Genomic DNA, 17355 nt, shown 5'->3' with positions numbered 1-17355 from the left:
TGTAGACATGAGATAAATACCAAAAAAAAATATTTACTGGGTTGAAAATTCATTCATATTTAATCCAAGATCCCACGTAAGTTTTTCTCAGATCTGTATAAAAATATTAAAAACATATGCGAACAATTCAAAATTGTAAGAACTTTTAACTATTTTGTTGTTAAATTGTAAGAAATTCATAAAAATTTTCTTTATTTATTTAAGTTTCGAAAATTTAATTAAACATTTTTTATAAATAGTTTATACTGGAACCAAAATATTTAAAAAATATATTAAGTGAATTAATTTTACTGAAATTTAAGTTAAAATTTGTACGAAATTACTTATTTAAGCAATGGACATTCATTTTTAAGTAAAGTAAGTTGATATAATATAGTACTTATATTATTATATTATATTATTTAACGGTCAGTTATCCAGAAGTATGTACTGGTTTTTTATTATTTTCGGCAATTCCTGTAACATTCGCAAGTGCGGAATGGTAATTTTCAAGCTAAAAATAATTATTAAATGATCTTTAAGAAATACGCAATGCCTCAAGATTGTTTAAAAAGTCTGATATTTACTTTCATTCAAATAAAATACAGCTCGTGAGTTTGGTTTAAAGATTTAATTGATAAGTTTACAAAGTTTGCTGAAGCAAAAGCATGAAAGAAGGCATTTTTATAAAACTCGCCAGTCATTATTTTAAGTAAAATTTTTGTATTAAAAATTTTTTATTGCCATGTTTATGTTATTTAAACCAAATAAAATGTTTAATAAAAAGTGACTATAAAGATAACTGAATACTAAACATGTTTTTAATTATTTATACTTTTATAGGACGGAATTTTGTGGGTGAGTACACATCTCCCTCCCTCAAATTTTTAAAGCTAAGAGCCTGTTGGATTGCCACAGGCATTACAAGTTACACTACTAGATTATTGATAAACTTTAAGGTCTATAATTAAGTCAAATGTTATGTACTTATCTATGTTTATAACTACTAAATTACCTAAGCTATTTAAGTAAATTATGTATCAACATTCATTCAATAATGTAAGAATTCTAAAATAAATTACAATGAATGACTAAAATAAATTGTTTCGATACTATTAAAATATTCGTTAAAGTGTAAAATTAATCAATAGTCTATACATTCAGATATATATATAACTATATAAGTACTCAAAGTATTTAGTATTATTTTGATTTGTTTGTTAACCGCCATAAAAAATTAAAAATTTGTCAGTTACCTAGAGGGCACTGGTTAGTTTTATCCAAGGTGGATATCCATATATAAGGTGGATATATCCACCTAACACCTTGGTTTTATCACAGAATAAATTTAATTAAATGAATTCATTAATTCTGTAATAATATATTGTATATAAATATCACAGATATATACTAATACTATATACTAATATAATAATTAGTATATATCTGTGATAAATATAAGTATAATTTTCTGTCCCTAGTCTTATAATTTAAATATTTTAGTTACCATTTCTCTTATCAACTGTGTTTGAGATTTAAAGTTTTGACGTTTTTAGTGTTTTGACGATTCAAGATTGAATACTAAAGTACTATTGATCTTGATCATATTTAAATATTTTATAGTTTTATGTTATATTTTAGTGAAACGGTAAAATTATGTTGAAAGTGTTAACATTGCTTCCTAAAGTAAGCCGTCCTGCCTTTAAAGGTTTTCAATGTAATGTCAACTCGTGCAGATTTGCATCTATACTGCAACAAAGTCAAACACAACAATTCTTTCGTCTGACTAAGCCATCAGTACAGTATCCATTATGTTTTTCTTTCATTCGTTTATGTCATGCAAAACCTTCAGAGTTAACTCCACGTGAAAAATTGAAAATAGCTGCTAAAGAATACGGTTCAGTGTTGATTGTGTTTCATGTTGGAATCTCATTAATTTCATTAGGTTTGGTATATTTTTTTATTTCTAATGGTGTTGATGTCCAACAATGGATTGCGTGGATGGGTTTGTCAAATGCAAACGAAAACACTAAAATCGTAGCTGGTGCGAGTCAATTTATCATTGCATATGCCATACATAAATCTTTTGCTCCAGTACGCATTTCAATAACACTTGTATCCGTACCATTAATTGTACGATACCTTAGGACAAAAGGAATAATGAAAATGAAGAAATAAACATTAATTATGAGAACCTATAAAATTGTATACATAATTATTGTTACTTTGGGTTTTAAAGTGTATTATTTTTAAATATATTGTTATACTTGTATAAATTGTTTAAATTGTGTAATAAAGGTCAAGGTTGTTAAAGTAAAATTATAATAATTGCATAAAGTTTACTTATAATTGATATTTTATTTACATTTTTTTTTTTTAATGTGTTACTAAGAATTTAATCAAATTATTCTTATTACATTCATGGTTTCATAAACAGCCTCTATCTAGATTTCATATCGTTTATTTTTCAAGACTTGAAGTCTTGAAGATACCATTTACTTCTTACTTATGTCTTTTTTCTCTCCTTACACAATTCCATTTTGTCATGTTGAAAAAGCTATCTGTGACTTCATTCCCATTTTTCTAACTTCCCATCATTCTCTAATTTCCATTTAAAATAATTTTATTTTTTATGTAGTGATAATATAATGGTATTATCTCAATAGACTCTTAAGCTCTTTTAATTCTTCTTCTAGAACTGATGTTATTGATGTATTTTAATTTTTTAAATTTGCTGCATTCTTAATTTGATTTTAATGTAATTACATTTTCAATTGTATTTTTATATACTATGTTTTATTTGTATTATTAATTGTTGTTTTTATATCATATATATAATTGTAATTTTTGAGCTGTGTTAATTTAAATATTGGAAGATTTAAAAAAAAAATATGCAAGTCATACTTATTACTTGGTGTTGTGTCTTATCACATGCACCTATATTAATAAAATTTATACTCAATGAAAAATTAACATAATTCTAATAGACAAAATTTATAAGCAAACCATAATATGTCCATATATTTATTTAATTTATTTTGAATGTCTAACCTAGCTTATATTTAGGCATACATTTCTTAAGATTGACTATGATATCTATATAAATCAATGGCCTAATGCTATCAACATGTAGTCGAATAGGACAGATAGAGTATTACTCTATGATTGACATTATTTCTGTATATTACATAATATATTATTATATATTTGTATGTGTTAATAGTTTGAATAGCGAGTAACCACAACATATGATTTACATAAAAAAACTGGTGGTTGGTTGGCTTAATAAAATCTTTTAAGTTAATAATATTTGATAATACTAATGCAATACTTTCTCCACAAATAATGTTAATGTTTATTTTATTGAGTTCACACAACAATTATTTTCTATGTTTAATACATTAAAATGTTATTAATATTGTTTAATGAATGTGTTTACAATGATTCCATCAGGCTCCAAGTATCATAATATAGCTGTTTGTAGCAACATGTATATTATTATACATTTATTTTTATGATTAAAAAATTTAAAGTTTAATTATTAATATTTGGTTTATTAATATTTTTCTTAAATATTACATAATTATTGAATTTAATTTATATTATATTATATTCATATTTGTTTTGTATTTGAATCATTTTTTAGATTTATTCATATAATATATTGCTATGCATGAAAAAGTTTCTTATAACATAAACTAAAAGATAGATAATATTAGTGAAAATTATTTTCACAGGGAAATAAAAGGAGCTGTTTAAGGAAAATAAGTGCATACATGAGTTAGTTAAGGGAAGAATAAGGAATTGAATACAATTTATGTGTAATAAGTCATAATCAATATTCAATTGTCATGGTAGTTAGGTATATAAATAGATAAATAAAGAAAAGCTTACTCACAAATCTACAAATGTAGTTTATTCTTACGAAAACTTAGATATTAACATAAATTATTATCAAACAAAGTACAAATTCATCAGTACGACAGTACTAAATAATGGAAACGGACATAAATGTCTAGCAAACATTGAGTTATAAGTATAACAATTCAATAATAAAAAAAAAAAAGGTATAAATGTCCCGCGTCACAATAGATAAAAAATAATAAAAAATATAATATAAATGTATTACATTAGAACATCAAAATAGAAACACAAAAGACAAGACTTAGATATATTTTTTTCATTAAGATACAATATTTGTGAAATTTAAAATTTGTTTCATATAAACTATAAAGGCTAAAGAATGATTTTTAAGTATCCAATTTACCCAATTTTAATGCTTCAAATAAAAATTTATTCAAATTTTGATTTTTTTTTCAAATTCTGTTTAATGTATAACAATTAGGTTTTAAACTTATACCTATTTACGGTATAATATTCAAATATACCAACCACATTAAAATACACGATGTAAAATAATTCAGTTACTACTCTCCTCATTAAACACAATATAAAACAGTATTTAAATGACTACACAATTCAAATTGTGGTTTTTAAATGTATTTAATGATTAGAAACATTAGAATTTGAAGCATTTATAGGCAAATAAACTTAAAAATTAACATTTAGAATATACTTAAAATATAACACGTAAAATGATATTAATGTATAAAATATAGTAAAGAAATATTTTAAATTACAATAAATGATCAAAATAATAGTAAATTATAATAATAATAAAAATTATAAAAAGTTAAGACATTTGCATTGAAAAATCCCATGTGAAAATAGTGACAATACTGTATGAAGTTTAGTACATTTTTTTGCCTAGAACTAGAAACAAATTATCTCGCTCAAATTTAGGTTTATTTAACACCAAAAAACACAGCGAATAATAGTAGCTACTCAAAATCTCAATTCCTGAAAAGTTAATATTAGAAAAATGAACCAACAAATCATAAGGCATTGTCTAATCAAAATATGTAAAGTTATACGCGAGCCTAAATTTAATACATTGTAGTAATAACTATATACGTTTTTGTCTAAAAAGTCTTATAGAACCTGCAAACGTCAAAGAGTTTGTAGTTTATTTATATAAATATCTCTAGTATTTTATTATGTAAATTAAAATCCTTTATGATTTTAATTACAATATATTTTAATGTAAACTATTTAAATATATAAATCTTAATTTTAAAGCAAGCTATATAATATAAATACTCATTGATTACCCGATATGTTTGTTATAGCATGATGCATAATAATTATAATCATAATTTTTATATATTTCAATTATGCGGAGCCAAAACAACTATAAGCTTATATCTATTTAAATATCTAAATTTAATATGTATATAAAAAAAAATTAATGTAAATATAATACGATAATAATGAGCACAGACTTATTAGAACACCATAAAAAATAAAATAATATTCTATTTCAGCCAATATCTTTTTTATACAATATTATACCATGACGGTCAATACATAAGTGTAACATTCAGTAAAACCTCCAATTTTGATGACTTTCACAAAAAAATCTTATAACACAGATACGTCCTTTTTGTGTACTGTACATTTATAATATTATATCAAAAACACAAATTTCACAACATATTATAGACAATTAACAAACATTAATCATGTACATCCAACACACAAGTACAACTTTCTTTCTTCTATTTACATAATTTAAATTATAAATTATGTTGAAAGTACATCACTATCAAGAAAAAAATATGACAATATATGGGCATAATATATGATAAAATGTATGTGTATCTGTAACACTGAATATAGAGGAACTAGTTTATGGTATAATATATCATATTACATGTGATGTGTGTAATTATATAACATTGACTATATAAGTATTATAATTGTAAAATATACTATACTAAAATTATAAGAGGAAATATAACTATTCTACACCTATACATAAATAGTTTATAAGGGTTACCTTGATAATTTTAAGCATTTTTTTTTAACTGGCCAAACTAGAACTGGTACAAGTAATTTTTATTTATCCAATTACGCAGATTTAAAACCAGCAGCCAATTAAAAGTACGATAATATTTAGAGGAATACCTTGTACAGAAAGATAGTTTTCTACTAAAACTATATACACTGATTAACACACACGGTTTTAACAACAAGATATAATATTGATTAACTATGATAATATAAAGGATTAAAACATTTAAAACATACACGATGCAAAGGAATGTCTGAAGGGATCCTTATTATAGATTGAGTTCAATAGTACAGTTTGGAAAATAGACGGCGTGTTGTGAGTTCAATTCATTTGAGGTCTGATTTTCAGCTTGTGATCAACGTTCTACAAAATAAAAACAACAATTACATACTTGTGGTACGCCTGTTATTTTTCTGTAAGTAAACAGTAACTCGAGCGTTATTGAGTTTGGTTTTATGTTCAACCAGGTTTCTGAGCATAACTAGAGGGCATTGGAATTCTATATTAATAAATTTCTGATTAAAATTCCAAAGAACTAATCAAAACTGGTAGAACAATGCCGTTTATGTGTACAGAAACATCTTACTTCAATTTTAACAATTTAAATCATACATTCATACAATGGTTACTATAAAACAAATATGTAATATATGATAACAGTATAACACGCATTTACCATAAAGATGCAAGTTACTGAACCACTAAGAATAACAATTAAACAAATAATATTTTTAGTACTAAATATTTCAATATATATATAATATATAACAATTAAAAACTATATTAAATCAAATAAAACAAAAAAATAAAATAATAGCTGTGTTTAGAAGGCAATTCAAATGACCAATACCTCATAGGTGTGTTTGCTTAAATTAAACGTGTTTAGTTAAAGTGTCTTTGTGTCGTTTTAATTCTTATTGTTGTAAAACATACATGTAATTATACTATAATGCTTCTTCAAGACATGTACATTTTTTTGAAAATTAAATAAGTAATTTATTTCCAATGCCCTTCCTCACCTAATATTATAATGTTATAAATTTACATTTAAAGTTTATGTATGTGTAAAGTATAAAAAATATACAATTTATACTAGTGGTGTCAAATCATTATATATAAGTGCCACCTCTCATACAGTAAAAATTTCTAATTGGAAAACACAAGGGATTCAAATTTTGGACATATTAATCAAAGTCATTTTTTTAAAATCGACAATACTTTTCATATGCAATAGAATTCATATTTGTTTGGTGTTTGTTAAAAGCAGTTTTCACTGTATTAATATTATAAAGGCCACAGTATATTAATATTTATTATAAACAATAATAAATCTTAATCTAAATTAAAAATCAATATTAAATTATTTTTATAATTATACCAAAATATTACTTCTACATACATTTTAAGTTATTTAATGATAGATGACCCATTTATGATAAACTTACTTAGTACTAAATCAATTATAAAAGTTAAAAGATCTAACAAAAATAAATTAATCTATTATTTTCAAGAATATTGATTAAATTTCCTAAACTCAATAAAAGTCTTCTTGGTCATTTATCAATGAAAATAATATATTTAACATCTATCTATATTTTCATCACAAATAGAAAAGTAATAACCAAAAAAAAAAAAAATAAATATTTATATAGGTTCACTAAAAACTTTTTATATAAGTATATTACCTGTGTTGGGCAAATTGGAATCTGATTAATGATATTGATTAAATTTTATAATTGTTAATCGCTATAAAAATTAATGTAATCGTTAATCACAGTTAAAAATAATTTCAAATAATTAAAGTAATAATGTAATTATAGTATTGATTACAATTACAAAATGTATTAATTTGTAATCATGATTAATCTTTATTATTTTTTCTATAATTATTGTATTTTATATTTAATTTAAGAATAAAAATTAATTATAATATTAATTTTACAGTAATATATTTGACACATGATAAAAAAATTAACGATATAATAAAAAAACAACAACGCATTTTAGAAATAAAATCATTGTAATAATTCAATGATGTTAATAAAAAATAATGATAATATATGTTAATATGATATTCATAGTAATTTCACTGTCACTCATTGTAGTTTTTAATAAATTATTAGGATGAAAAACAACAAAATAACCTAGTAATGTTCTAAACCAACTAAATACAAACAATATTTTACTGTACGTTAATAGATAAATTTAGGTAAAGAAACCTTAAAAAATTATCAGATAAAAATATAAGTACAATTTATCGACCAGTAATTGTAGTTGTGCGATAATGATTGACGATTACAAAAATTTAATCATGACTATTGACTACTGATTATTTTGAAAAACGATTAAACGATTAATAACTAATGTAGTTTAACAATTTAATCGTAATCAATTACATAATTTAATCATAAATTAATCAATTATGCCCAACACTGTATATTACTACAATACTTAATATGACCAAATTCCTCAATTATGGCGGTCAGCATTGAGTTACAAGTAGGTATCCCATTAAAGATTGTGGTCTAATCAAAACTGTAAATTGTACCATCTTTTACTATATTTTCACTTTTTAAAACATTGTTAATTATTATTATTTTTAGACCTAAGACTGACCTATCTCATATATTATAAATAATACAATATTGATTGCACTGATCTTAAATATTATTTTGTTTAATAAATGTAGGTATAATATCATTACACCAAAAATCTAATGGTACCACCTTAGATAAACTTGTAGAGAGGACAACTCATTAACTAACCTAGTTTAGATTTTATGATTTTTTCTAATTAATATATACATATAATTTAATTGGTCATATGATGAATATTTAAATATTTATTCCATTTTTACATTATTTTTACTTCTTCACTTTAAAAATACTATATTACAAAAAAAATAAATTATAATTATAATGAAATATACCTAATAAGAATATAAAAATAATGCCGATAAAACAATTGTTTATGTTGTTTCTTAACTTGCAGAGAATAATCTATTAGGATATTTGTTTTATTTATATTTAATTTAAAGTAATAATATATTGTTAACAAGTATGAAGCTGGTTAAGCTTATAGTATTTAAACATAATATATTAAGTTGATCATCTTTAAGGTTTATAGACTAAAACATAATCTTTTGTTCTGAACAATTTTAAATATTTTGAAAAAGTTGAACCACAAAAGTTCACTTTTAAGTTTGTAAATTATGTTTTCAAATTTTAAAGTAACTATTAATTGAAAGAAATAATTAACATTTAGAACCAGGGGCGGACTGGCCAAGGAGACAAAGGGGCAATCATCTCCCAGGCCCTTGATAGTGTTAATTAATACAAATTTTACATATTTAAGTATAAAATGTAATATTAAAATATAATAGTAAAACACCATTTATTTTCAAATGAATGAAAATTAATTGTGCACTATTAAATAAATATGTTTATTAATTAAAATGTGATTATAATAGGTTCAGTTTATTAACCCTCCGGACCCCTCGATATCAGTCCGTCCTTATTTAGAACAATATCTTTTCATTATTTTAAGCACAAAAGGAACATTGAGATAATATCTAATACCTGTATTACAATTTAAATGTGTATACACTTTTAAAAGATAAATATTTTAAATCTGTCATAAATTACAAAATTTATTTTGTAAACTTAAAAAAATTTAAATAGAAATATTATTTATAATCTTTAAGTGTACCTTTGTTATTTTAAGCTAAATAATTTAAAAACTTTAATACACCCATATATATATATATCGTAGGTGATTTATGATGGTAATTTACAAGATTTGATTTTAACTATCCATACTTAACAAAATGGTTTTATCTTGATGGATCTCTCCTCTACTATAATTTGTTGTAAAATACACAGAATCAACATAAATATGTAATATAATATGCTAATAAAAATAATGTTCAACTTAGAATTTTTTATATAATTTTAATCGTTGTAATATATTAATATTTAGTTTATACAACATTTTTAGTTCTGGATAGAATAAACTAAGTGATTAATTACAAAAATAAAAAATAGAAGATTTTATATGAGATCTATTAATTATTTACCACACTATTTTTATATTTAATTTCATCTAAACTTTTCTTTGCAATATTTTGAAATTAAAAAAAAAAAATTGTAAGTATACATGATTTTATTAGATTTGTTATAATTTAATTTATTTTAAACTTCTATACTTCTAATATTATTTATACACAGTAATACATTAACTATAAAATTAATTATTTGTCATCACATGTCTAAATAACTAATAAATAGCGTTGTAAAAATTGATGCCTGATTAATGAAATTTAAGTTTAATATCTACTATGATATAATATATTTTATAGTAAGAATTACATACTTATACATTATAGTTTTTAAAGTATTTTTGTTAAATTTTAATACCAAATACTTCTTTTGAAACTGTTTTTTTATTAATACATTAAATAATACATTTTATTTTAACTGTAATCAAACAAAAATATTATCTTCAGTAGCATATATACATATAGAATGACTTAAATACATCACATTTTAAGATTGAATTGTAATTTATATTTTTAAAGAGTTGGTAAGTTTTCTACTAGTTTTTCATACCTACTTAAAAAGTTAAAAATTTATAAATTATTCAAACTAATAAAATAATAATGTGTAACTATTATAAAATATTCAATCAAATTTACTAAAATGCTTAAGGGTTTTTCATTCTAACCAGTATTTAAAATATTCAACTGATTTCCTATATTTGTTTACACTAATGGTATTTTTTTAAGTTAATTGATTTTTCATATTACATTCTATTTACATTGGTTTTTATGAAATTACATATTATTCAGGAATCATTTATCTTGTAGGACTTAAAAGAACAAACTACTAGTTTATTGATTATTTAAATGTTTTTAAATGGTTTATTTAAGATTTATTTTATATACTTAAATAGTAAAATATTTTTTACTCCGTTAAACTAATATGACACTAAAATTTTTACTTAGAATTGTTAGGTTTTCATTTAACTTTTCTAGTGCATTCCATTTTTTTTTTCATTTGATCTCACCTTCTGTCGCTTCAGTACACGTGCATCAGTTTTGCGTCTTGACATGCCCCAATACCGGGCCGATACAAACCTAAATACCCTTTTGGCCACATTGAGTGAACAAGACTGTAAATTAAAAAAAAACAACCACGGGGATTTCATAGATGGAATTCAAAATCAATTTTAATAAAACAAAACAAAATAAAATAGAAAAGAAATCTCGGCCAATAATAACGAAGTGCCGTTTAAATAAATTTGAATAAAATGCCAAATAACCCAAACCTGATGATAATAAATATTTTGGTTGTATTTGGCATTTGCATTTTGTATATTTATTATATTTATGAGTAGTTCGCAATTTATATACCTTCTAAACACTCTACATATCACGAATGACTCATCGGCTAAACTTATCTTATTCATGAGTTCTATTCGTATCGTATATTACTAATGTTTCACTTTTCCAGTACAATAGGTTCTTAAATATACACATAAAAATGTGGCTGTGAGTACTAAAATTATTAAAACATACCTCGTGTGTATTTCAAGTTTGAATTTGAATCATTTAACGGCATTAATGTCATCTGATTTTTTAAAGTTATATTCTCGTTTTTCATAATCTAATTGTGATTTTACTTATTAATCAACTTTTTATTCACTAATAAATTAAAACTAATTTTATTTTATTTTTAAAATTTACCTTTAGATTGTTTTTCAGATTTTTTTTGTTCATTTAATCCTTCCCAATTATATTCAGCACCACCATCATCATTATCATCATCTGAAGAATTGTTCCATCTTTGGTCTTCCCTATCACTCCCGCCATCATGGATTTCATCCTTAAATAAATAAATCTTGTACAATAAAATACTATTGCTGAATTTCATAAACAATCATTAATCATTTAATGAATCAATAGTGAGCTAATGGTGGTTCTTAAAACACAATTCAGTGGCTCGTCATGATTGGTCTAGCATATATTTTTAAATTTTATTTATCATGCAATCTATTAGTTCAATTTATTAATTTTTCAATTAGTATTATATGGTCACATATACAGAGTTATAAATCAAATATGTTCATCCCTTATTTTCCTTAAAAATAAAAATCTGTTTTAAAAAAAAAAAAATTTTATTTTGTGTTTAATGGAAATATAAATTTCTGTTTTTCAATTGACAACATTTTTTTTATATAGTAAATTATTTAGCAAGTGATTTTTTTTATGAATTTTGAAGAATTAAATTCAAAAATCAAACAGGAATTTCTGAATTATTATAATAAGAATAATAAGTCTGAAAGATATTTATTTGGATGATATAGAGATTGCAACATTTTAATAATTTATATTAATGAGTATTTATAGCAAATAAAATGTAGGCTATCTTCATGTAATAAATACTAGATTTAATAATAAATTTGTTTTATATTTTTATAAAACTACTTTTAAAGACTGTTATCCCTACATAAACATTTTTACAACTAAAAAATCATGTTTGAATTTTGAATTAGATACTCAAAATTCTAAAAAAAGTTATTCATTAAATTATTTACTATAAAAAAGAGGGATTTTCATTTGAAAAACAGAAATTTGTATCAGCACAAGACTCCCTTCAAATTAGATCTTCAAACCGAATATTAGAAAGAAAGTTCTCTAAGTTTAATTTTATTATTTAAAAAATTCTAAAAATTAAAATGTTAATAAATTCATTAATACATAAAACAATGGGAATAATTAGCTTGATGAATAACCTCGCATATGTAAACAAATATTAGGTAGAGTTGCTTTTAAAATTATATCATTAACACAATTTTTATATTAATTTTCAATAAATAAATATTATACTTGAAAGAAGTTTTCTTATTGGTTTGGCAGAAATCAAGGCAATTAGCTGCTTAAAGTCTAAAATTAAATTTTTAATATACTTCACATTAATGTAATAATTAAAATAGATATAATATGTCTTCTTATTAATTGCATACAATTAAGATAAAAATAATAGGTTTTATATCTAGACAAATTCAATTTTTAATCTTTCATAAAATATATTACATAAAGCAGTCAAATTAATTCTCAATAAACTTACAGTTGTAGGTAAAGTAATGTCTTTGTTATTTTCTGATAGTATTTGTTTTTTTGATACGAATGAATATGGCATTTCAAATTCATCTTCATCATCTGGTTTTTCATTCCATCGTCTATCTTCATCTTCAACTCCCTAAAATCCATAATAAGAACTAAATAAAATATCAACTATTTGATTAAATTAGAAAAAAAAATGATAAAAATTAAAATATTAATATAGTTACATTTTTTTTTTCATGCAATATAAGTTAATATATATGTTAATGATGAAAACTTAATAAATTAATAAATCAAAATTACAGTAGGTATTGTGATATCGTCACTGTTATTGGTTTGAATGCACTGTGCACTATTATTATCACCAAGCACTACATCCATACTGACAGTTTCATTTCTTTGGAAAGTATAAGTTACATTTGATGGATCTTCATCTTCATAAAATTGTTCATCATATTCATCATCATAATCGGGACATTCAGATTTAATATTAATATCATTTCCAAATGGTACATGAGATTCATATACAGAATCTTGGTCATAATCATCTTCTTCCATCATTTCAGGCTTAACTACTCTGGATACATTAATTGGAGGTGGATCATATTCTTCAATATTTTCCTAAAAATAGTATAAATTATTATAAAAATTAAATAATTATAATTAATTTAACATTTATGAAATAAAGTAATGTATACTTCTATAGGTTCTCTCTTGATTTTTTTCCGTAAACTTTGTACGTCAAATTCATTCATCTCATTTGGCTAAAAATAAAAAATAAAATTAAGTAATTTTTAATCCAAAAAAGGAGTTTTCATCCAAAAAAATAAAAACTTACTAATTTATCAACTTGTCCAGGTGGATTTACATTTCCTTTACCACGCCTAAATCTTAAAACAACTGATCGGCTATCAATAACCAAATTATATTTTTCTTTATATGCTTGTATTGCGTCTTCAGCATTAGAAAATTTGATAAATGCATATCTAATAAAAAAATAAATTTATTACTTGCACAGTTTTAGAGGAATTAACACTTTTCACTAGGAAATTTTTAGTATACTTTCTTGAACTTAAATAAAGAGAAAAATAATTATAAAAATTAATGGTAAAAATTATTTTTTAAAGGATATTTACAATAAAAAGTTACACATATGTTATTTTTAACAGATTTCTATCTTTTAGGTACATATTATTTATTATTTTTAACATTTGTTATAGGTATATGAAATTATTTTATAATTATAATTATGACTACACAAAGAAAAAGTAAACATATTAATAGTATATACACAAAATATATTTGATTTAACTAATATTAGAGTTTAGAATTTACCTTGTGTACTTCATTTTTTTAGCAAACCCAATGTCAACTCGAGTGGCTTTTGGAAATTCATCTTTAACAGCATTAGATGTGATATTTGTTGGCAAATTTCCAAGATATAATCTGAAGTAATGAATAATTTTATAATCCATTATATAATAATAATAATAATTATTATTATTATATTTAATAACAATACTAATAATTTGTATACATGAGATGTAGAACTTTTATAAAAATAACTATTTAAACATATATACATTAAGCTATAAGGTATTTATTTGTTATAATACTTATAGACTAAAACGTGGTCGTCCTCATGACGTCTTAAATTAGCTTATCTTCAAATTATTTACTATATATTATGTTAATATCGTTTTTATAAATAGCTAAAAATTTTGTACATTATACCTAAGTTTAGATGATTTTGTCAGGAAAACTTTATAAAAAAAAGTATCCTCCCCTCCTCCAAATGCTATATCATGTTTTAATGTCTTGTTGTTTGTTAAATTTATATTTGAGATATTTTGTTTATTTATGAAAATATAATAATATCATGAATTAGACTAATTGTTACAGAGTTTGACATTTCCTTTATATTTACACCAGATGAATTAGTTCAATGTGTTATCTATGTGCAATTGTAAAAAATATTAACTATAATTAACTGTGTGCATTATATTTTGATAAAAATAGTGCTATTGAATTTTTTCAAAATAAAAAATATTTTACACAAAATGCTTACATGTAAAAATAATCTCAAGAAAATATGAAGATATCGGATCTAAAATTTCTATGGAGATATACATTTTAAATATATAAGTTAACAAGAGGTATTTGTTTTAAAATTTGAAAATGCAATTTTTAAGCTAAATAATTATAAATAAGAAAATGTATTGTTGTCGACTTGAAAAATTAATGAAGTAAGGTATGCAATAATTCATTATTGAATAATAATTTCAAAATAAAACTGTAAATTTAATTGATGATTGTGTATTGTGTATTGAGGGAGAGGAGGAGGGATATTATAACAGATAAGTACCCATATAAACAATGCATATTTTAATTTAAAGAAGAAAAATATAATTACTTTACAGATATATTTAATTGTAATAGTTATCAATTATAAAACAAATCTGTAAATTATCTCAACTAAAAAAATTCCAAATTTAAAAATAAATACATTTTTAGTAGTTACATGAATCTATAATCAAAAAGACTTACGTATACGGATCAATGCATTCTGGGAATGCTTTTTCTTCAAACTGACTTTCTTTAATTTCTACTCGCAATTTTTCATGTTGGAAAAAAGTTTCATTTAGCGCATTTGCAACATTTTCAATATTTGCACTTGGTTGTACTTGCACATAACAATATCTATAATGAAATAAAAAGTAGAAATAATTTTAAGTTTATACCAAATAAATATTTTATTTTTAAGTTGAAATGTACAAATTTAATTTAAATTATAATAGTTTAAGTTATTTACCTTGGATTACATGGTGTATGGAAATGTACAGACTTAATATCACTATGAAAATTCTGAACAATTTGCCGCGTAATTTCATGATCTGGAAACCTGATCATAATTTGTTGATTGTTTTTAGGTGTTCGAAGTTCCATTTCAGCAGCAATTGCTTTTACAGCATCCTCACGATTCCATGGTTTTTGAGCACGTTGTGGTTCTCCAGATTGTTGTGATTTTAATTTGCGCTTCCGTGTTTTGCACTCTGTTACAGCATTTGTTTCCTACATTTTACAACAATTAAGTAAAACTCAAAGTAATATAAATATTTAATTTAAGTGATAAATTTATGGAACAAAATCATAAAATAGAATCATTTTTAAAATAGACAGAATAATTTAATATAAAATATATTAAAAACAATTAAAACATATCATGAGCTCTAACCTGATTAGTTCCATTTGATTGATTTTGAACAGAACTACGAGGTCTGTTCATACGCATATGTTGTCTTGGTATAAATCGAGGTCTTTGATTAAATTGTGGCCAGTTTTGTGTTGTTGATGAAGATGGTGTTTGCGGGTTTTGCGGAGAATTAGCAAAGAAATTCCCATTCTGTAAAAATGGCAGATGGGTAAAAGAAAGTGTTATATATATATATATAGGTATATTAAAATCAAATTCAAATTAACATACAGCATTTTGAGAGAACTGTCTTGGATAATTGTTTCTTGGTGTATTCCCATATTGATAAGGTGTTCGTTGACGTGCAGTGTTGTTGAATGACCTCCAGCGTGGCAAAGGTGATCTAATAGTACTGTTACTAGTCGAACTGAACGTAGGAGAATTATTATTACAAGTCGTAGTGTTTGTGACAGTAGTTTTGGTCTGAGGCACAGGACTAGGCATACGGAACTGTGTTTGCCATGAGTTTGGAAAAGCTTGTTGTGGCCAGAATCCATGAGGGTGTGTTGGTGGTGGAGACGTAAAGTCTGTTTGCAAGTGAATTTGGTTAGTGTGTGGTGGAGGTTGTTGTGTCACATAACCAGGCAGAACTTGTCTCGGCGGGCTCACTAAGGCCGGTTTATTGTCAATCGACTGGTTTTCCACTAAAAAAATAAAAGAGTTGCATATTACATTTCTGTATATATGAGTTTTCCGCCGTATGCATGAATACTAACTCGTTGATACTTGTCAAATGCTTTTCGTAGACATTACAACGATTTGTACAATATCGAAAAAGACATCGAAATAGGTCAGTTTTGAACGTACTGCGTTACAAAAACTGAAAATTATAAATCGATAAATTGGTACGAACCAAGTACCTACACGGCTACACGGTACGCGTACATACAATATACATACAACATCAATTATTACAATAACACAAGTTACTTTGGCGCAGCTTGTCACTCCTTGTGGCAGAGACCGTGGAAACTATGATAACAAGCCATGTTTTGAGAAACAATCCGGCAACGGTGTAAATACAATTTTGTTATGTTGATAGTGTTTTTTGATGATAAAAAAAGAAGCATTTTGTTTACGTTTTAC

At 23.7% G+C, this 17355-nt stretch overlaps 2 protein-coding genes across 4 annotated transcripts; one reads left to right on the top strand and one right to left on the bottom strand.

The window, feature by feature from the left end:
• Positions 1-1459: 1459 nt before the first annotated feature.
• Positions 1460-2212, top strand: LOC112595367 (protein FAM210B, mitochondrial-like). Its single transcript, XM_025340531.1, has one exon. The coding sequence runs from the start codon at positions 1636-1638 to the stop codon at positions 2155-2157; it is 522 nt and encodes a 173-aa protein (XP_025196316.1). The 5' UTR covers positions 1460-1635; the 3' UTR covers positions 2158-2212.
• A 3659-nt stretch (positions 2213-5871) lies between these two features.
• On the bottom strand, positions 5872-17176 carry LOC112594619. Of its 3 annotated transcripts, XR_003114663.1 has the most exons (14): positions 16986-17176; positions 16501-16913; positions 16252-16419; positions 15829-16088; positions 15564-15716; positions 14352-14462; positions 13855-14002; positions 13715-13780; positions 13320-13637; positions 13021-13152; positions 11637-11775; positions 11469-11556; positions 10958-11062; positions 5872-6256 (listed from the first exon to the last, which is right to left on the bottom strand). XR_003114663.1 is itself a non-coding variant. In XM_025339511.1 (13 exons), coding segments are annotated over exons 1-12 (1968 nt in total). In that variant the 5' UTR covers positions 16987-17175; the 3' UTR covers positions 5872-6256; positions 11469-11497. The 3 variants fall into 3 exon arrangements, 2 of the variants coding, with proteins under 2 accessions (XP_025195296.1, XP_025195309.1); XM_025339511.1 differs by lacking the exon at positions 10958-11062 and having other exon boundaries at positions 16986-17175; XM_025339524.1 differs by lacking the exons at positions 10958-11062; positions 11469-11556.
• Between the last annotated feature and the right edge of the window lie 179 nt (positions 17177-17355).

Source organism: Melanaphis sacchari, unplaced genomic scaffold (assembly GCF_002803265.2).
Source record: "Melanaphis sacchari strain LSU unplaced genomic scaffold, SCAv2.0 Contig0_pilon_pilon, whole genome shotgun sequence".
NCBI classification, from domain to species: domain Eukaryota; kingdom Metazoa; phylum Arthropoda; class Insecta; order Hemiptera; family Aphididae; genus Melanaphis; species Melanaphis sacchari.
Note: the sequence above shows the minus strand (reverse complement) of the source record. Positions and strands in the feature narration are given on the sequence as shown.